Below are 22,142 nucleotides of genomic sequence, written 5' to 3'. Positions count from 1 at the left end.
AGGCCAGTCTAACACAAGCATTTGTAAAAATGCTCGTTTTTAAGCACAGCGTTATACAGTGTCTTGGAATGGCATTTTCAAACATTTTCATTTTTAATGCACCCCATCATTGCAGTGGGCGACATGGTGCATTAAAAAGCCCTGCAACGCACTAAAATAGAAAAGACAGGGTTTGATAAGCACAGCATTCGAAAAGTCCCATTAAAATCAATGCAGGCTCAGTCCAGCATTAAAAGTGCCTTTGTTTGGGCGGCTTTACGCGGTTTCCATAACTCCTACTGTAGTGAATGGAAGTTACGAAAACTGTAGCACAGAGTGCCGCGCCATTTACTAAACTCCCATCTTACAGAAACAGTGTAGCTGGGAATCTTATCCCCAGAGTGCTGATCTTATGTGAGGCCAGAGACTGAGACTTGTATGGTGGAAGGAGAAGGTCCCAGTAGACCATCTCAGGAGTGATATGTGGAAGCAGTGACCCGTCCGCTCGGGCAGCTCTGTTATAGCTGCAAGACAAAAATGCTACAGTTTCATAAAAGTAAAATTTATTAAACAGTGGAAAAAAATATCCCAGAACCCCTTGTGATTTACACTGCATGTTGCACTCTCTGTGATTCGCTCAGCACGTTGCGCTCTCTGTTCATGCTGTGCAGTTATAATCTACAGCTCGGTGTGATCACTTCCATCTTCTGCCAGGGACCGGATTTTCTCTGGAAGGATCTCAGTCCAGAACTTGAACTTCTCCTCCTTCAGCTTTGAAGACGCTTTCTGCTTTAGGTTAATCCCCAGATAGTGTTCCTCTTCGCCGTACGGCGGCCATGTTGTCAGACCAGGACAATTGGGGTCCCTGCAGGAAACAATGTGGCATTGTTATAACTAATGAGGTGACACCAGCGGCGCAGTGAATGTGCCGCCATTCTAGTCCAGTGCGATGGGCTTACCCAGTCCGAGCAAAGTTAGCCCAGTATCTCATCATATTCCTGCTCAGGGCTTTCTCGGCATCGGTTGCAGGTCCTGAGAGAAAAAACATCATCATCAGTGACCGACATCCAGTTCTATCAGCTACACACAGTGGCAGCATAAGTCTCTCTACTGGTGGTTTGTTACAATGTATCAGGCCAGGTTGTTAATCACCATGTCTGCGGTGACAACCACCTTAGGAGAAGAAGTTAGCGATAACGTAAGCGAGTTAAGGCCCATTTACATGCAAAGACCGTTTTTCAAATGATTGAGCGTTTTAGCTATCATTTTGCATAATCTTTCAAGGTGTTAATGGTAACTAATGTCTATTAACCCTTTATCATCTTCATTTGCGTGTAAAAGGGCATCCAGGAGCTGTTTGCAGAGCCCAGTGTGTGGACTGGGCTCTGCACACAGCTGTATTGTTCTCGCACAGGCGACTGGCAGAATACACTGTAATCTCCCAGCACCCGTGGAGAACACAGCATGCGGTCTATTGAGAGCTACCTTATTTCATTGTGGCTGAACAATGGATTTTAAGCTTACCTTAAATTCATCGTTCAGACGAAAAGTACACGATGGCCGCGTTTACACGCAACGATTATCGCTCATTTGCAGTTGAACGAATTTTGAGCAATAATCGTTGTGTGTAAATGGGCCTTTACCCCCACATTGTCACTGTCTATCCATCCATCCATCCAATCTAATCAATTTATAACACGCTCATTGTTATTGTACCGCCTCTAGCTTGGATACAAGATGTGATGTGGGCAGGCATGGAGGCTCTAGTACCCTGTTGTACTGCCTCTAGCTTGGCTACACGATGTGATACAGGCAGGCATGGAGGCTCTAGTAGCATGTTGTACCGCCTCTAGCTTGGATATGAGATGTGATACAGGTGCAGCATCCAAAGAGCAGGCCCACAGCTGAGGAGACAGCGGGGAGAGAAAGGTCTTGTCTCGAGGCTCAACCATCTCCTCCCCGGGGTAGCTTGGGAGCCAACCACGTTACCGCTGGGGAAGATCACAGTCCAGTTGTCACTCGTGATGCCACCGTTCCGTCCTCTGCAACAGATCTTTCAGATGTAATAAAGTAGTCCACACACAGGGTATCTTTCTGAACAAAAACCGGGAACGGTCGACTCTGTTTGTTTACGGAAAACTCTTGAACTTAAATCCACATCAACAGTCTTGACATGGCAAAACGAGGCATAGTGAAGTAACCGGGAGGATTCTCAGGGCATTTGGATAGTCCACAGTCCAAGTTATCTGTGACACTTGTCTTCCAGCATACGCTCTCTCCCCACAGGCAAACACTCACTCGCTCCTATTCTTCTTCTTGCTATGAAGTGGTTTGTCCTGCTCTCGGTGCTCAGCAGAAACACCGAGGTATCCTGGGTCAGATGGGCCCAGGCTGAGCATTAGGCAATCACTAAGCCTCCTCCATGTTCTTCACATACAAGACGACCTCACTCTTGGGCCCGTTAGGCTCACTCAACGACTGACGTCTACCTTTTTAATTCTTGCAAACAGCTACAACATCATTACATGATCACAAATGATACACTGAAAATGATACATTTTCTAGACAGGACAGGACATACCAGATATTAACCCTCTCAGTCCTGCAACCATTCAATACACAAATCAAATGCATGCCACAGAGAAGACACCAACAAGACAACGGTACGAGACAGACATATAACATTATAGAGGGGCCCCACTAACTCTGGGCCACTACATAGGTGGGCATGGAGGCTGTAGTACCCTGTTGTACCGCCTCAAGCTTGAATACATGATATGATATGGGAGGACATAGAAGCATACAAGTTCTGTGTTATACGCTGCTGCATATCGCTCCACATTTGTAGTAACTGAGCCTCTAGATCGTGCAAATGAAATTGGTTCCATTCCGTAGCGTCCAGTTTCGTTGTTCATGACGTCACTGCAAAGGAGGTAACGGTGGGTGGCAAGAAAGTGCATATAATGGGCGCTGTGAGACCCAATGTCCTTCAGTCATACACATGGAAATGGTTCTGATAGACACAGGGGTGTAACGATGGCGCTCCCTATCTCTAGATAGCGGAAAACAAAACAGTTGGAGCTGCTGTTGCTTGTCGGTCGATCAGATACTCCTCTCTACTGGTGGTCTGTAGGGGGCGTCCTGAGCCCGGTCACCTTGTGTGCCCCCATTCACTGGTCCCAAAACCCTCTAACAGTCTGCTCAGATGCTCCTCTCTACTGGTGGTCTGTAAGGGGGCGTCCTGAGCCTGGTCACCTTGTGTGCCTCACACATCCACTGGTCCCAACACCTTCTAACAGTCTGGTCAGACGCTCCTCTCCACTGGTGATCCGTAGGGGGCGTCCTGAGCCCGGTCACTTTGTGGGCCCCCATCCACTGGTCCCAACATCCCCTAACAGTCTGCTCAGATGCTCCTTTCTACTGGTGGTCTGTAGGGGGCGTCCTAAGCCTGGTCACCTTGTGTGCCGTCACACATCCACTGGTCCCAACACCTTCTAACAGTCTGGTCAGATGCTTCACTCTACTGGTGGTCTGTAGGGGGCGTCCTCAGACTGGTCACCTTGTGTGCCCCCATCCACTGGTCCCAACATTCCCTAACAGCCTGGTCAGACGCTCCTTTCTACTAGTGGTCTGTAGGGGGCATCCTGAGCCCGGTCACCTTGTGTGCGCTCACACATCCACTGGTCCTTACATCTTCTAACAGACAGGTCAGACGCTCCTCTCTACTGGTGGTCTGTAGGGTGCATCCTGAGCCCAGTCACCTTGTGTGCCCTCACACATCCACTGGTCCCAACACCCCCTAACAGTCTGCTCAGATGCTCCTTTCTACTAGTGGTCTGTAGGGGGCATCCTGAGCCCGGTCACCTTGTGTGCGCTCACACATCTACTGGTCCTAACATCTTCTAACAGACAGGTCAGACGCTCCTCTCTACTGGTGGTCTGTAGGGGGCATCCCGAGCTCGGTCACCTTGTGTGCCCTCACACATCCACTGGTTGCAACATCTTCTAACAGTCTGGTCAGATGCTCCTCTCTACTGGTGGTCTGTAGGGGGCGTCCTGAGCCCAGTCACCTTGTGTGCCCTCACACATCCACTGGTCCTAACATCTTCTAACAGTCTGGTCAGATGCTCCTCTCTACTGAGGGTCTGTAGGGGGCGTCCTGAGCCCGGTCACCTTGTGTGCCCTCACACATCCACTGGTCCTAACATCTTCTAACAGTCTGGTCAGACGCTCCTCTCTACTGGTGGTCTGTAGGGGGCGTCCTGAGCCCGATCACCTTGTGTGCCCTCACACATCCACTGGTCCTAACATCTTCTAACAGTCTGGTCAGACGCTCCTCTCTACTGGTGGTCTGTAGGGGGCGTCCTGAGCCCGGTCACCTTGTGTGCCCTCACACATCCACTGGTCCTAACATCTTCTAACAGTCTGGTCAGACGCTCCTCTCTACTGGTGGTCTGTAGGGGGCATCCTGAGCCCGGTCACCTTGTGTGCCCTCACACATCCACTGGTTCCAACATCTTCTAACAGTCTGGTCAGATGCTCCTTTCTACTGGTGGTCTGTAGGGGGCGTCCTGAGCCCGGTCACCTTGTGTGCCCTCAGACATCCACTGGTCCTAACATCTTCTAACAGACAGGTCAGACGCTCCTCTCTACTGGTGGTCTGTAGGGGGCATCCCAAGCCCGGTCACCTTGTGTGCCCTCACACATCCACTGGTCCCAACATCTTCTAACAGTCTGGTCAGATGCTCCTCTCTAAAGGGTGGTCTGTAGGGGGCATCCTGAGCCCGGTCACCTTGTGTGCCCTCACACATCCACTGGTCCTAACATCTTCTAACAGTCTAGTCAGACGCTCCTCTCTACTGGTGGTCTGTAGGGGGCGTCCTGAGCCCGGTCACCTTGTGTGCCTCTCACACATCCACTGGTCCCAACATCGCCTAACAGTCTGGTCAGACGCTCCTCTCTACTGGTAGTCTGTAGGGGGCGTCCTGAGCCTGGTCACCTTGTGTGCCCTCACACATCCACTGGTCCCAACATCTTCTAACAGTCTGGTCAGACGCTCCTCTCTACTGGTGGTCTGTAGGGGGCATCCCGAGCCCGGTCACCTTGTGTGCCCTCACACATCCACTGGTCCTAACATCTTCTAACAGTCTGGTCAGACGCTCCTCTCTACTGGTGGTCTGTAGGGAGCGTCCTGAGCCCGGTCACCTTGTGTGCCCTCACACATCCACTGGTCCTAACATCTTCTAACAGTCTGGTCAGATGCTCCTCTCTACTGCTGGTCTGTAGGGGGCGTCCCGAGCCCGGTCACCTTGTGTACCCTCACACATCCACTGGTTCCAACATCTTCTAACAGTCTGGTCAGATGCTCCTCTCTACTGGTGGTCTGTAGGGCGCGTCTGCAACCGATGTAAATAGAAAACTGAAACAGCAGTAAGGGCCAGGGAGCAGCGTGGCAGCGGGAGGAGAGTATGGTGGGTTTTGGTTGTTTTTAAAATCTTATGTCCCCCCCACTGCCATCAATCATTGGTGTTCTCAGTAAATCTCTTTAAGCCCCTGAATGTACAGGAGAAAGGCCCCATTCACTGATAGAAACACAAAGTCTATTAGTAACTTCTCTTCATACAATGAGTAACCCTGTGTTACTACAGATGCTTGTTCTTCTCCTTTCTGCTCTCAGAATGGTGCCAACTGAGCTGCGATTTAAGTCATGTCTGACATTCTGGTTGCTAGGTACAAACTGCATAGCAACCCAACTCATTTTAAAGTTAGTGATGCACCTCTAGTAATCAGTTTGTCAGGTATCCAACTCATGGTGACATTGGCTCTGGACCTAGAGCAAAGAGGGGTGAGGGGTTGCCTGGACAGTAGTAATATAGGACACACCTAGTTTTTGGGTTATTGACTCACCAGCGTATAAGACGCCATCCCTCAGGAAGGGTCCTCCGAAGACAAAGAAGAGCTCATCACCGTGATCAGCCTTAACGTAATCCGCTCTCAGATGAGCCAGTAGACTTGGCGGGTGCTGGTACTCATACACATAGACTGGGAGCCCCGCATCTAATAAAGGTAAGAAGACTGAACGTTAGTTGGCGATGGCTGCGGAGTCATCAGTGATCACTGTTATATATAACACTATACACTGCAGAGGAAGATGCAATGATTGTGTAAGATGGCACTGTGCCCACAGATGATATCAGGGGTGGACTAAGAGGACTCTGATACTGGGATATAGTGTGCCCATGTGCTTAATGTGTGATTGGAAATGTTAAAGTGGGTGTGCAAAACCTGAAACTGCTGTCCATATGTCCTATTAGGACAGAGCAGGATACCTTAAGACTCCCCCCCCCCCCTCCATAGCCAGAATGGAGAGGCGTCCTGTAATACTATGCCCTCCCTATAGTGATTGCTGCAGGAAAAATGTGTGGCTTTCCCTGGCCAGGGGTGTTAAGAGTAAGACTCTGGGTGGTCAGCCATTCACCCCGGTTTCTGCATTCTGAAATGGCTTGTATATCTTAGCATCACCCCTTTAAGGACGTTTTGCATGGATTAATGGTCAGGCAAATGAACCTTCATATGAATGTTTGTTCCTGACCATTGGCCAATGTAAGTACATTTACAAGCAAAATACCCCCCCACTACAAATTTGATTTATTTACCAAATTTACAGACTTTCAGCTGTTTGCAAAAAAAAACACCAAAGAATAACAATTTTAATATTTTAGCACAACTAATATATACCAATATGCCACAAAATGCCATTTTTACTCCTGAAGTCTCAGAACTATCCGCCCTCCATGACAAACGTCTGTAGTAGTTAGTGGAGCTTCTTGTGCTGTAGACATGATGAGGAGCCTCACAGCAGCTTCTGACAGCGTTCCTGAGGAGTCTTACCCCGTTCCTCATGGACAGTGGCCTCCAGCGCACTAATATTCCTGGTTTGAGTGCTGCAGCCGCCTTCTTCAAATCCCACCAAATATTTTCTATGGAGTTCAAGTATCTGTGACGGCCCCTCCAGAATCACAATCTGCTGGGTGTCGCTGAGAGGTGTGGACATGCTTCGGTGAGCTCTCCTGAGAACCACTAGTAAAGGTTTGAAGCTTGACCCAGCAAAGAGTGCAGGTAATGGGCTTCCACCTGCCATGGAGTCCCATATCTTCTTCCTTTAGCCTCGGCCGGGGAAAAAGAATGTGCAGCCAGACAAGAGGCAAATAGGTCAGTGCTGCAAAAAATGCTTAAGTTGGGGCAAATGCAGAAAGGGTGAATTGGAGGATTTGGCATCCCATATTACTACCAAGATGTCCGAGAGGGAGCTGAATAAATGTCAATGCTATAGACTCATTGTTGTAGGTTAAGCTATATAGAACCTCCTCCCCTTCCTCTTTCCAGTCTCTGTAATTTCGTGTGTAAACTGGTCTTTGTCCTCTTGCCATGTGGTCTGTGTACAAACTTTTCCTTTGTCCCCGGCTCGCTTCTGGAGAGGGTGGAGGGGCAGGAAGAATGAAGTCAGTGTGTGTGTCATGTGATTCAAGTTGTCTGAATGTGGGGGTAGTCTGATACTACAGAGACCCCCCCCCACCATCATCCGGACTACCGAACCCATCTTCAGCAGCCCATGCAGCACACATCTGACTTCACGTTGCTGTCCAGCAGCAATCCCGATGAAAGATGTTGCTACGTGTCTCGGTAAATCAAATCACTCTAGTGAAATACATATAGTTGTACAACAAACAGACATTTTACGCTGGTTGATGCTCATCACAACCACAGTGTAGCTTGAAGAAAGCTGCACACAGAATTTTTATATTAAGTGGTTTTTAGCAAACCAGATATGGATGCAGCTTAGCATAGCTGCTTTAGCCGTTTACCTAGATGACACGGCCAGAAGAAACACCCTTGATAAGAAACGATTGATGTCATAGCATGCGCTCGAATAGCAAAGATAAGATGACAAAACAGAACGAATCTTCTATAAACAGGTTTTTCTAAAAAGATGCACATTTATTGGCTAGGCAGATAGGCGCACCCTTTGACTTAAAATTATAAAGGTTCGCTGTATAATAAAATAAATCGGAGATCATTCTGAGTGCACTAAACTGAGTCTGACGTCAGGATTTCTAGAGCAGCTTCTTTTTTTTATAACACATTTGACAAAAGCGAGGTATACCTGTCTTGCAGACTTGTTGCAACATCAATCCACTTTTCCAAAATGGCGGCTGGGAGCTGTGGCGACACCAGAGAGTGCTTGAGCAAACACTCCATCTGCAGCTCTGAAGAGTCGGATGGTGTAAAGAGACAGCCTATCTGGTCTTGTGGGCAGCAGTCCTTGCTACAAGGAGGAACAGCAAGCACCAGCATTCCAGCAGAGTTGGTCAGTCTACCTTCAGCATCAGAGGACACAGATGATGGTGATGACAGCAGCAGCGGCGGCGGACAGGGGACACTAATAATGCAACAAATCTGGCTGCAGGAATCCTCTGAAAGAATGCAGGGTACCATCGTAGACAACAGCAGGAAAAAAGAAAACAAAGAGAGCCTATATACAGGAAAGGTTAATTTATGTAACCAAGCACTCTGGTCTGGCTGCAAAGTCAGATCAGGGTGCTAACCCTGGGCTCCTAGACCTGGGATCTGTGGTGGGTCTAGTTCAAGGGACTAGGGAATAAAGGGTTAATATGACCCAAAGCCCCATACCCACTTGTGCCATTAGTGGGAATGTAAGTCCAAAAGTATTTCACCAACAGCACCTCCATTAGAATACCTTTTTCAGGGAAGGCAGGATAAGTGCATAGCCGTTTCATAGGTAATGGACTGTAATAATGGACCTAATAAAGCAGTCATCCAATGAAGATAGATATAAACAGCAGCAGGAATCTGGTGCATCAGTTATAGGAAAACCTTTATTCTTCCATCTCCAATAAAAATGACAGCGATGTTTCAACCGTCAAACGGTCTTTTTCAAGCATCTTTTTGCTTGAGTAGTGGGAATGGAGACATTAAAGAGGTTTTGGTCAACGGCAAAAAGAAGGGTTATGGCCAATCCGAAGGCACTGGCACTGTTGGTCACCTCACAGTTAGATGGGGGAGGGGGCAATCCAGTGTCAAGTCCCACCTGTGGCAGCTTGGCTGTCCCTCCTGTGTCCCTAAACCACCTGATAGGTGTGGAGGGGGCATAGTGGATCTTCCCACACATAGGAATACAAAAGGAGTCCAGAAGTCCTACTGGTACTGGAAGTTATGCCAGTGTCGCCACTGCAGGCAGTGGGGAAGCATCCTCCTTGTCTTTTGGAAGAGTGCCTCCTGGAGGCTTTGAGGAGAGGGGAGAGCTCAATAAATGTAAGCGATAGAGTTGTGGACTTATCTCTCTGGGTAGAGATATGAATTTGGTGTCTTCCAAGAGCAAAGGGAGAAGACCGTATGGTCCCTACCAATAACCAGGCAGGACATTCACTGTAGAAACATGGCCCGTCCTCAGTGGAGAAGCAATGATGTGTGCCCCACAAGGGTTAAGGGGGTGGAGTTTCTGCTAAGATTTCAGGGTGAAGGACATCTATGCCCTGATCCATCTCTACAGCGCATCTGAGTTCGACATCAGTTTTGTTTGCCCAGAGGGCCTTGAGCTCTTCTGGGGGAATTATGAACTGGTGAAGGACAAGCCAGGACATTTATTGTCAAGCTAAAATGTTTGAGGAACTCAGTGGCCCTCATACCATCTGCAGCCTTTTTCAGTAGGGATTGTGTCTTGGCCTTCTACCAGGCACAGCTGAAGCTTTGTCACAAGTGTGGCGACCCCACACATTTGAGTGCTGCCTGTAATGTCATTAAGTGCACTCTATGGTGAGGTAGGTCATCTTGCGGCATCTTATGCAGAGATCTGGTGTCACCTGTGTGGTGACCTCGGTCACCAATTGAGCCGCTGCCCATGCTCTTATGCCAATGTGGTCATGGCCCTAGGAGAGTAGAAATGTGAAGTTGCCTCTGTGGGGGAAGAGACCCGTAGTAGCAGTGGAGCCCAGGAGCCAAGGAAGAACAAACATGTTGGGGCCGCCAAGTTGAGGTGCCTAGAGAAGCGTAGAAGGATCAGGGAGCTGGCAGAGGCTCATGTGGCAGGTGGGTCAATGCTGGATTCTGTTCCAGATGCAAATCGTATGGTTTCAGGGGATGACAATTTGAGTGAGGAGGTCAGTACGATCCAGAGGCAGGAGGCTGCCACCTCTTCAGATGCCTCCCACTATGTAAGTGTTGGTGAGGATGGCAAGGAGTGGCAAGAGAAAAAGCATAAAGCATAAGCAGGGCGCCCAATAAAGATGTAAATGGGGTAGATGCAGGAAGGTAAACCCAACTCTCTTGTTGGGCATTCCAACAGGTTCCAAGGTCTCTCCTTTTCAGGAGGTGGGGCTGGAGGGTGAGGTTCCTGGGGCAAAGTTGAATCCTATAGGGGGCACTGAGTCTTCCTCTTGTAAGGGTTCACTGACCTCCAAGGGGAGGTGCTGGCCCAGAGCCTGGTGAGAAGGTGTCAGGGCTCAAACCCCTGGACCTCTTGCACTCGAGGCAGCAGTTCTCCCTGATGGACTTAGCCATGTTCCCGTACTCCTGGTCTGGTTCCCTGTCCTGGGCCAACCCTGCTCCTGACTGGGCAAACAATAAAAGCCTGGCCCTTCCACTGCACCAGTGTATGATTATTGTGCTCCTGCTGACAGTCTAGCTCTTCTCTTCTCGTGATCTACCATCACAAGCTGTTACCGACCTCTGGCATTCCTCTGACTATGTTACCTATCTGCTCCCTTTGTAGTACAAACTAATACCTACCGTTGCCGATCCCTGGCTAATCTAGACTAAGTTGTCTGTCTGCTCCGGTTACAACCTAGAACCAGACCGTTACACAAGGAGGACGAGGAGCCCCTTGATATGGATCTTTCAATGTACAAAAAACGTGGCAAGAGGTCATCCTCAGACCATGAGAAGAAGAGGGGTGGGAAAAAAAAAGCTGTCTAACGCAATCCCCTATGATGGCAGTACCTGCTCCATTGACACTGGCACAATCAATTCATGTTGCCAGCGTTAAGTTAGATATGACTAGATTTGAGGCCTTTGATTTTCTTGGCCACGTTGAAGCTGACATTTTTTTGCAAGAGATCAGGCTGCCAAATTTGGCAGCCCTACATAAGTCAAGGAGGGGGTGAAGGTCTGGACCATCCTACTGGTCTCTTGTGGCTTAGCCATATAGCAGAATGGTAGTCCTTTTTATCCCAGCAGTTGAATGCCGATGGGTTATTGACTTAGAAATAGGGAGGTACCTGATGCTAGATGTCCTCATGAAGGGACAAGATCTTCAGCCAATTAACATTTACTGTCCCCAAACCAAGACGGACTGCAAGGATCTCTTTAAGAGGATCAAGCTGTACCTTTTTACCAACCGTCAGGTGATCTTTGGGGATGACTGAAGAGGTCCAGATAAGAAATTTCGAATGACATCTCTCAATATTTTAACAGAAGAGCTCAAGGAAGAGGAAGTTAGACTGGCGATTGATGGGCTTCTACTCAAAAAGTCGCCAGGTCCGGGTGGCTTAACATCTGAGCATTATCAGACCTTTAAGGATATTCTGAGTCCCCTCTTGACTGAGGTATTCAATGAGTGTTTTTTTTCCCGATACTTTACCGAAGTCAATGAGGAGGTCGGCATTGATCATTCTGTCAAAGGGTAGAGATTCGAGCCAAATTGAGAACTGACATCCCATAGCACACCACAATATGGACAGAAAAGTTCTGGCAAATGTGCTGTTTAATTGGCTGGTGAAGGTTGCACCTCAGCTCCTCTGGGGGCCCAGCATTGCTTGTTTCCAGGCTGCAGCACCTTCAGTACTGTTCTCTGTATCCAAGAGGCAGTGTAGCAGGTTAGGGCTGGTCACTGAGAGGGGTACCTACTGTCCCTGGATCTGGCCAAATCATTTGATCAGGTTAATCATGAGTACCTCTGGTCTTTTGTTCTGAGATACAGGGTTGCTGATTGGCTCAGGACATTGTACGTGGGGGCTGAGACTTTCCCGCTAGTGAACGGTTGGGTCGGCCACCCATTTGAGGTTGTGTCTGGTGTCCATCAGGGCTGTCCTCTGAGCCCCTTGCTGTATGTGTTTTCTGTTGATCTTTTTCTCAAAGAGGATTGTGGACCTATAGCGGGGGTTAGGATGGATCAGGCAGTGCTGGAAGCCACTCTGAGGGTAGTGTCAGGTATGCTGATGATCCGGGGAAATTTTAGGGACAGATAAGTCTAGGGATAGGTTTCTTTAAAAATTGGTGCCCAGCTTATCATATCTAGTCCTGGTGGAGGGCTGTGTGCGACACTGCTAGAGTTTTGTTTTATGTCAAAGATGAAGAATATGGCTACAGGTAAATGAATTTAGGCTTTTGGGTATTATGGTGGGTTATTTAAAATGTTACAGTTGTAGAAATTGTAGGCATTACAACTTTTTCTAATTATAGTTTTGTATATATAGTGTTAGAGGTTATAGATAGGTTGGGTGGGGGTTTGTTGGGAGGGAGGGGGGGGGGGGGGATTTATGCTGTAGTTTGACACGTCCTGGACAATAAACATTGTGCATGGACTGTAGGTATGGGCATGGCTCTCGGGCTTTGGTGGACTGTGAAGTTATCCTTGATCACTGTCCTGTTGGAAAGTCCAATAATGTCCAAGCTTCATCTTCTTCATAGAAGGCATGATGTTTTCTCCTGGGATTTCCTGATACTTGATGGAATCTATCTTCCCCTCCATACATTGCAGGTTTCCAGACCCAGATCATCAGCGATCCACCGGCATGCTTAACTGTAGGCAGGGGGTTCTTTTCATTGTCTGCTTCATTCTTCCTCCTCCAGACTACTGTTAATCCGTAAGCCTTAAAAGTTTCAGATTTGTTTCATCTCCCGGAACAGAGTTTCAAAACTTCTGTAGTTATTTATATGGTTTGGAGCACTCTTAACGTTTGGGTCAGTAGAGGTGAGGTCTTGGCATTCAGGTAAGAAGACCTTCAGAGTTTAGTATGTGCCTTGCTATGCATACAGAAACCTCAGTGCTGCTGCCACCAGATCTCCCTGCAGGTCTTTTGCAGTCATTGGAGGATTTTTGACCACCTACCTCCTCAGGAATCTAGTGGCAGTCGAGGATAGTGCAGCCAGGGTTCCTGTAACTTACAACTTGTGAACTGCTTCCAGCTGTGTCTACAGGAACATTATGCGCCTTTGCATCTTTTTGTATCCTTTTCCATGTTTGCACAAGGCCGAGCAGTCTAGGTATTTCATCTCAAGAACACCTGATGTAACTAATCAAGAACTTTATTTGTTACATCAGGTGTGCTTGAGACAACACTTAATATGCAAACGTGTGCTCTTATGAGGAATTCTATTAAGGGGATGAATAATTCTAAGACTGCAAGAGTCAGTAAAAGTGGCATTTTGTGGTGAATGTAAAGAAACCGCTTGTTATATTAGTTGTGTTGAGCTATTTAGATTGTTCTTGTTTGATTTTGTTTTGGCAAACAGCTGAAAGGTCGTGAATTTGGTATGGATGGAAGAGGGAGGTAAGGGGGCAGAAAATCTGCATGTTTCAAATCACCCTCATCTGCTCCACATCATCTTGGTTTATGGCCATAGGCGACGCACCATACATTTAGGCACCACATGACCGCATCATTCAGCTGTTCTTATATTGTATACCACTAGACACTATGGATGATGGGGGCACAAGACACCATTTTTAATCTCATTGCATTGGCAAACTGTGACTACTACAACTCCCAGCATGCCCTGACAGTCAGCACCTCTACATATCAATGACAACAGGAACAGATTGTACCTCTATGGTGTTTTGCAATCCGTAGAGCTGGGATAACGAACGCTGTATCGCCACACAAATCCAAGAAGCGGTCACGGATCTCCACCGGATCATCAATGTCACCAAGATACTCGTCAATAAGGAAAGGAATGGCTTTAGGGTTTGGACCCTGTAAAATTAACATTATGGCCAACAAACAGGGCTTCATAGAAAGCTAACTAGGTAATGAGAAAACATAAATATGTTCATCGTATCTCACCATGAGAGGAAGATTTTGAAGATTCGATGTTGCTGTTTCCCGTGTCATTCCTTCCATCATTCCCGTTAGGTTAAATGACTAAATACAGATGATAATGAGTAGGATATAATTATACAGTAACATAGTAACATTGTTCAAAACCTCACTGCACATAGTATCCTTGCACATAGTGAGGAGTAGAAAAGGAGAGACTCAGTTTCCTCTCGGCCAAAAAATTAGTCAGATACACCTGATGCGGTATTAGGGCCGTCAACCCATCGGCCCCATATCCTAGCAAATTTGGCAGGGTAGCCTTAGGCCATATATGTTAATTTATATAGAGGGATGACTCTATTTACTTCAGCCCTAGTAGTTTTTTGGGGGGGTATTTCCAGAGTGTGTGCTACTGTATCAACCAGAATGTCTTCCACAAAGCTAATGGGCCAAATTTTAGGATGCAGGATGTGCGGGGCTCCTAGGTGCATCTTCATAAACCCAAGGACTTCTCTCCAATAGGTCTGCAAAACATGGCGTTCCCAAACCATATGCATGATTGTGCCTACACTTATTAAGCATCTTGGACAGTCTGCATTGGGTATTAGGCCCATGGTACACAGAATAGTGGGAGAATAGTAGACTCTGTGCAAGAACTTGACTTGGATTAACCTGTCCCTTGCACTGATCAAGGGCAGCCCCGAGCTAGCCAAAAGGCCATCTCGGTCATTCAAGTATAGGTCTGGTATGTCCATGCCCCACTATTTCAGAGCCAATCCCTCAGCGAAGCAAGACCCCTTGTCAGTTGCCTATAAAAACAAGAGAGTGGCTTCAGAATGTTGGCCATCTATGCCAGGTCTTCTAGTTGGGTCAGTGCGAGGGCTATATTCAGGCCTCCAAATAGAGCTCCAAGGTCATGACAGAGCTGCAGATATCTGAAGAGAGAGTTATTAGGAAGGCCCGATCATATCTGTAACTGTGAGAAGGTACCAAGTACACCACTCTCAACCACATCAGAGAGGGTAGTTATCGCATGGCGCCTCCAGAAGATAATTTCTGGCATTTCTTGCAAGTGCGGGATTTTCGGGTTTCTCCACAGGGGAGTAGGAGGGGACTATTGCTCCAAACTATAAGGGTCACCCACATAGGTTTAGGCAGGTTTAGGCAGGGTATTTATGTACAAAGTTGGCCCCTTAGCAATAATCCTCTCGAACTTTGTTCAGGACTTAATATTCTGTTCTCCAGCCTCATCACTGGGTTATAATCAGTAGAGGACAGCCACCACCCTGTCCATACCAAATGACTCGCCAGGTAGTAGTAGTGAAAATGGGGTAGGGCTAGCCCCCCTACCTCCACAGGCAGAGAGGTAGTCTTTAGTGTAATTCTTGGGATGGATCCTCTCCACAATATACGGAGGAGTATCTTTTGCAGAGCCGTAAAAAGCTTTTTAGGGATCAAAATAGGTGTATTCTGGAATATATATAGAAATTTGGGCAATAGCTTCATTTTAAATAGGTTTATTCGACCTACAAAGGTCAGTGGGAGTGAAGCCCATCAGGTTGCCATAACTCATGCCCATTGCAATAGTGGGGCAAGGTTGTCTGTATAGAAATGGTCAGCAGACTTTCACACCACTATCCCAATATAAGTAACTCTGTCTGTCCAACTCAGAGGGGCAATGAGGGACAAAGAGGTTCCAGGGGTATCGACTGGCAGCAGCCCAGATTTATCCCAATTGACCTTCACTCCAGAGTATATTCCAAATGTATCAAAAATAAAGTACTGCAGCCAAGGAGGATTCTGGGTCCTGCAAAATAAGAGAGCATCGTCCGTGTATAGTGCCACACATTCTTCATATGCCCTAAGTCGGAACCCCGCGACCCCAGTTGACGCTTTAATTTAGATCGCCAGTGGTTTGATTGCAATCACAAAAAGCCTTGGGGACAGGGGACAGCCCTGACGTGTTCCTTTAGCCAGGGAGAACTGCTTAGATATATAGGAGCTTGTGTGTATCCGAGCCATCGGAAGATAGTACAGTGTTTGCACCCAGTTAATGAAGCTCGCCCCAAAACAAACCAAGTCATCACCTTTCACAGATATCTCCACTCCACTGAATCAAAAAACTTAGTTTAGTTGATGAAGACCAGAGTATGCCTTACCCAGTTGGAGTGCGATAATGCAAGGTTAGTAAAAAGTCATCTAACATTCATGGTCGCACTCTTGCCTGGTATGAATCGCAATTGATTAGCATGTATGATATGGCTAAGGGCCCTATTAATGCATATTGCCAGTACTTTTGCTAGAATTTTAATATCGTTAAAGAGGGAGATGGGTCGGTATGAGCCACAGTCCGCTGGGTCCTTTCCAGGTTTGGGAATTAAAACCATCAGGGCCTCACGCATGGTTGCCAGCAAGATCACTTCACGAAGGATATAGTTATATAACTGAGGAGTTTCAGGGCTATGAATTCCTGTTTTTTTATACCACTGTATAGGGAGTTCGTCTGGGCCCAGGGATTTTCTGTTTGGTGTACCTCCACCAGCTCTAAGTTTACAACTAGCATAGTCACGCTACTCTGGGGTAATGTTAGGAATACAATAGTATCGAGGTAAGTGCTTAGGTCTTAGTTTAGACATATACAGAGTGGTGTAGAAGTTAGTAAATGTACTATTGATAAGCTCAGGGTCAATGACTGTGGTTCCAGACACATCCCAGACTGCCACAATTGGGGGTATGATATCGTCTTCACTAGCAAGATAAGCTAATAGTTGGCCATTTTTGTCCCTTTGGTCAAAAACGCGGTGCTGAGAATGCACAAGCTTTTTCTTGGTGTAGTCAAGCAGTGGTAGTCTATATTGCCTCCGTAGATTATTAAGCACCGTGTGGTTGGCTTCAGTGGGGCTCGTAACATCTGCCTCACAGATACGGCACTCCAAGCCGAATCTATTCTGCTGTAGGGACTTTCTATGGATAGATATAGGTACCGTGAAAGAGCCCCTGCTGAAGGCCTTAAAGACCTCCCACACCACAGACTCAGGCGCTGAAGCAGCATTGACTCCCAATAGGTCTCTGCCTCCGGATCAGCATGGATCTAGGCTTCCTGTTGATCTAGCCATAGAGGATTAAACCTCCATGTTGGATGGGTCCCCCTTCCTCAAATTTAGAACTAAGTGAAGCTGTGCATGATCAGAGATACCTCGGGGAAAGTAAGAGACGTTGCACACCAAGGGAAGACATTCCGGGTACCCAAAATGCAAATTCATTCTGGAAAAGGAGCCATGCAACACAGAAGGAATAGAGTATGCAGTATCATGCGGGTGTTTCAGATGCCAGATGTCCTCCAGCAGGTAAGAGGAGGCCCATGTTGGTAGTTGGGTTCCCACAGAGGTCGTCTGGCAAAGACAGTCCCGTATTGGGTCCATAAGTTGGTTAAAATCTCCCATCAGTACTAATTGGGCTGCGTCCAAAGCACCACTTTAGCCATAACATCATGCAACACCTGAGTAGCAGCTGGGGAAGGTATATAAATGTTACCTATGTTTAGGAGTTGCCCACCGAAGGAGCCCTGCAATATAAGGAAATGGCCATTAGAGTCAATATGTAGGATTTCAAAGGTAAATGGTATAGATTGAGCCACTAGGATAGTCATGCCTCTAGCATAGTTGGAATATGTGGCGTGGTAGGCGGAGTTGACAAATGCATGCTTAAGCGCCATAACTCTAGAGCCCTGTAACACCTCTCTTGTAGCAGGAGGATATGGGAGGAGTGGTTTTTAAGAAAATTAAACATTGGGCTCTCTTTACTTTAGAATTAAGGCCTCTGACGTTCCATGAGATTCGCTTAAGTTTATCAGCCATTGGGAATTAAGAGCAACTTCTCTCCCCACCCTACCCATCCAACCCAACTAAGGACAGGTTTACATCCCTGAAACATTTAAATCGGTTTCTCAATGCAGGGAAAGGGTCTGTTCAGCTACGGAGGAATCCTTCTCCCAAGGCCAAGAGCCCCCAACAAAACCAAAGCATATCTGATTTACAGGCTTAAATCTGTATTTGGGGTCAACCAGACAAAAACCAAAGGAGAGAGGAGGAGAAGCAGCAGACAGTATAAAGCAGCTACACTAATGCAAATATGGGACATGCATCTATTGGAACTCTAACTAGGCAATCACATCCTCCAACTTATCAAAGAAATGAGCCCGGTTGTCTCTGATCACCTAAAACTTAGCTGGGAACGGCATTGCATAGTCCAGCTGTTTGGAGCGTAGGAGATGCTTTGCCTCTGTGAACTTCTGACGACGCTTCTGTACTTATAGAGAGCAGTCGGGGAAAATTCTTACATGCTAGCCTATGAACGTGCGTGGAGGTGCTCCTGGTGGTGGGGGTTTAGCCGGAATATGATGCGCACGCTCCACACAAAAGAGGGTTGAAAAGAAGTCAGAGCCATAGAAGTCCCTGAGTAGTGATTCAAGGTATTTGCAGGGTCGTTTCCACTCCCTTCAGTAGGCTGACCATTCTGATGCTGCGATGGAGTGATTCTCCAGTAGATTGATCTTCAGTTACTAGGTTATGGTGACCGATTCAAGTGCCTGCACTTACACCCTGAATGGTGTGACTATGTCCTCTAAGTCAGAAACTTGGGTCTCCACTGTAGTAGTGCGCTGCCGCAGACTATGGACATCCACCCGCAGTAATCCAAACTCAGATTGTAGGACATCAAATTTTCTCTGAAAGCACAGATCGTCTCTCTGTAATAGCTCTCAGTACATCTGCAATGCTTGGACTTGGAGTACTGGATGCAGGCAGAGACCCCTGAGGTGTGCCAGTTGTATTAGGTTGGGCATCCTCCATAGCACCAGGTTTTGCAATCTGTTCACCCTATTAATGAATTTTGTTTGCTCTGCAGGGGCCATGCAGGCAGAATGTGTGTGTTAGGTATAGAAGAATGTAGCCAGAAGTGAAGGTGTTACCCTGTCAAATCTGTTGTAGTATAACAGGGGAAGTCCTCTGGGAATTTCCTCTATTTACTATTTCTCGGGGGTTCTTAAACATAGCCGAGAGCAGAATATATATCATTATGAGTCTGTCACATCAACTGCAGTCTGGCACTTTGCTTACAGTTGCAAACTCAAGGTTCTATAGCAAGAATATAATATAGGGTGTCTTTCCAGTAAAAGACCACTAGGTGACAGCAGAGATCTTATTTCTGCAGATTCACAGCGTCTCTTCCACTGCTCTTATTCCTCAGCTCACAGACTCCAGCTATTCATGCAGGTAATAAATTTCAGTCCTTGATGTACGGGTCTGAAAGTGGTTGGAGCAAAGCTCTGCAGCTCCACCAGAGCAATATATGTGACCTCTTCTCTCTTCCTGCACTTTTGAGGAGGGTGACCATTATCTTCTATTGTGTGTGGCTAAGGGAGGAGGAGGGCTGCTGTGCAGGATGGGGGCTGCTTCTAAGCCCAGGCCTTATCCTCCCTTTGTGGCTTACAGTTTGGGGTCTCTCCCTCCTCTGTTCCCCCCACTGCAGGCTGTCTTGGTATGTTTCAGGAGTTTCTCTGCTTGCTGCAGAGCGTTCCCCTGCCTGCCATGCAGGCCATAGTTAGCGCTCGTGGGTCTCAACAGCGTGCCCGCAGATCTCCCTCCTCGCTCCTCCTCACCTATACACTCGCTCGGTCTTCCTGCTACGGGTAAGTTGCGGGGTTTCCCTCCACCTCCTGGCTCTACTTGATGCACTTGCTCATGGGTCCTCCTGCAAATCAAGCTCCTGACTGCATCACCCCTGGTAGTCAGCACTAGGCTGCAATCCTCCGGGTCATTCCAGCAGGTCACACAGCCCCTCTTTCTACTCCCCTTCACTCAGGGGGGGTTATTGTGTGGTTTTGGGCCCCGTGGATCAGGGTATCAGCAGGGTCATTACTTTCACCCTGGGAGCTCTCTGGTCTTGCGTCCGTCCTGTTCATGGGTTAGGCCACGCCCCCCTGTTTGAAGCTATCCTTACTGTGAAAGGGATGAAAGAACAGGAATGATCATCCCTGGGAACCATCACTGCTGAGGCGACTGTTGGGCGCCCTGTGCCTGACAGGTTGTCCGAAGCAAAAGGGCCCCATTTGTCCTCAAAAGGCAGATGTGCTGGGATTTTGAGCAACGAAAATATGCAGCATTTTAGCAAAAGTGATTGAAACGTCAAGAAATCTCATCCACGGACTGCAGAAAAAAATCCACTGCGGAAATTGATCTGCAGAGGGCATTTTGAACCTGCAGCCAGTGCCATCTTAACACATGGGCCCAATGGGCACTTGGCTGGGGGCCCCACAAGTTTAGGGGTCCCATACTAATCTATGTATGTTTACCCTCTAGTGACCACTCATGTGTGTTTTTACATCCTGGGTTTCTGCGCTTTAATCCCCAATGCCGTAAAAACACACTTGTCCTGGGGATTAAAGCCCCAGGGTCTGCGTGGGTGATAACTCCCTGCTATTGGCTGCTGGAGGTAGCCGACAGCCTGGAGCTGTCATGAGTTGCCGTGATCCAAGGGATAACTGCGATCGCATAAAATAAACAAAAAGTCAAATAAAGTTAACGTTTTAGCTCTCCTCACGTATGGGATCCATAAGGGGGGTTGAAAGTACTCACCTCCATTTTTTACAATGCCCGCAGCGCTCTGGTCCTCCCAGGACCTGCTATCTTCTGCGCATACGCACTAGACGGAAAAAGTCAGGCGCATGCACAGAAAGCTAGGGAACCTGGGAGATTTAAAATCTCCCTGCTACCAGCAATCATGAGTAGCCAAAAGCAGGGAGATGTCACTGGGGACTGTGATACGCGGTCCCAGGTCACATGATTGCAGTTATCCGGCAAAATGGCAGACATATGCGCAAAAAGCCGAGGATTGATGGGTAATTTTAAATTTTCCTGCTCCTGGCAACCAAATGTAGCTGAAGGCCTGGAGAGTTAACAGGAGGCTGCTGTATGCGGCTGTTGGTCATGTGATCACCGTTATCCAATGGATAATGGTGATTATGTAAAAGTTAAAAAAAGTTAGTTTCATCTCCTGTCACAGATCCGATCCGTGAGAGGAGGTGAAATTACTTACCTAAGGCCTCCGGCAATGTCCCCCGATGAGATCTCTATCTGCTGACTTTTCCCCAGATTCGGCGCATGCGCCCGTCAGCAAAGTGGCCTCCAGTCACATGATTGCTGTTATCCAATGGATAATGGCAATCACATAAAAGTTTAATCTCCCCTCACTGATTCGATTGTTGAGGGGAGATGAAACTTCTTGGCTTCTGTGCATGCTCCCGCAGGCAAGATGCTGGACAGAGGCGCAGGAGCCGGGGAGGGCCCGGGAAATTTAAAATCTCCTTGCTCTCAGCTCTCAAGGTAGCCGAGAGCCTGGAGCAGTGACCGGAGGTCTTGTGGCTGATGTCCCTCGTCACATGATAAAACGTAACAATCTTCCTTAGGCTGGTCTAACACGACCAGAAAGAAATTACAGCTTCCGTATGTTTGATCTGTGGTAATACGCGGATCAATCTAATGCATTGGGTTACACAATTCCGCTCACATTAGCGGGTCAGAAGTATGTAATCCATTTGCAGAAAACAGAATGCAGCATATTCCATGCACAGCGGATATCCGTGACATAGAGCCTATTGTGCTCTATGGTTGCCGATATACCCACAGTCCATATGCAACTACAAAAAAGGTGTACTGCACGTGACCGCCTATGTGAGTATGCAGTTATTAGCAGTACATTATGCACTGTACGCAGGGCCACAGCCAGGCTCACAGCTGGGATCCACTGCCAGCCTCTGTAAGTGGATTACTTATATGGTTGTGAGAGCCTGGCATTATTCAGATCACTACCTGCAATGTCTACATAATTTACAAGAAGTCCCGGGAACGCTCACCTTCCTGCTGTTCCAGGAACAGCTTGTTGAATGCCTTCTCTGTGAGACCGCCGCACCTCAGCAAGCTTGCGGAACCTCACAGAGCGCCACTTTGGTCAAGAAATACCCCCAAAAAGTGTTAGGTTTACAGCAAACATGGGAGGAGGGGGGATACCTGGTTTTATTGCTCCATGTGTCCATCCCAACTAGCCCCCGTA

The 22,142-nt window shown here is 47.6% G+C and overlaps 1 protein-coding gene across 3 annotated transcripts in view; it reads right to left on the bottom strand.

Annotated features, from left to right (window-relative positions):
- Positions 1-525: 525 nt before the first annotated feature.
- LOC136581970 (fatty acyl-CoA hydrolase precursor, medium chain-like) overlaps positions 526-22,142 on the bottom strand; it is a 184,839-nt gene continuing 163,222 nt past the window's right edge. For all 3 annotated transcript variants that reach the window (XM_066582687.1, XM_066582686.1, XM_066582688.1), the window contains 5 exons: positions 14,061-14,138; positions 13,823-13,970; positions 5,887-6,036; positions 939-1,011; positions 526-844 (listed from right to left, as the gene is read on the bottom strand). In XM_066582687.1, coding sequence (XP_066438784.1) covers positions 658-844; positions 939-1,011; positions 5,887-6,036; positions 13,823-13,970; positions 14,061-14,138 — 636 coding nt within the window. In that variant the 3' untranslated portion in view covers positions 526-657. The remainder of the gene's footprint in view (positions 845-938; positions 1,012-5,886; positions 6,037-13,822; positions 13,971-14,060; positions 14,139-22,142) is intronic.

This window comes from Eleutherodactylus coqui, chromosome 11 (genome assembly GCF_035609145.1).
Source record: "Eleutherodactylus coqui strain aEleCoq1 chromosome 11, aEleCoq1.hap1, whole genome shotgun sequence".
NCBI classification, from domain to species: domain Eukaryota; kingdom Metazoa; phylum Chordata; class Amphibia; order Anura; family Eleutherodactylidae; genus Eleutherodactylus; species Eleutherodactylus coqui.
Note: the sequence above shows the minus strand (reverse complement) of the source record. Positions and strands in the feature narration are given on the sequence as shown.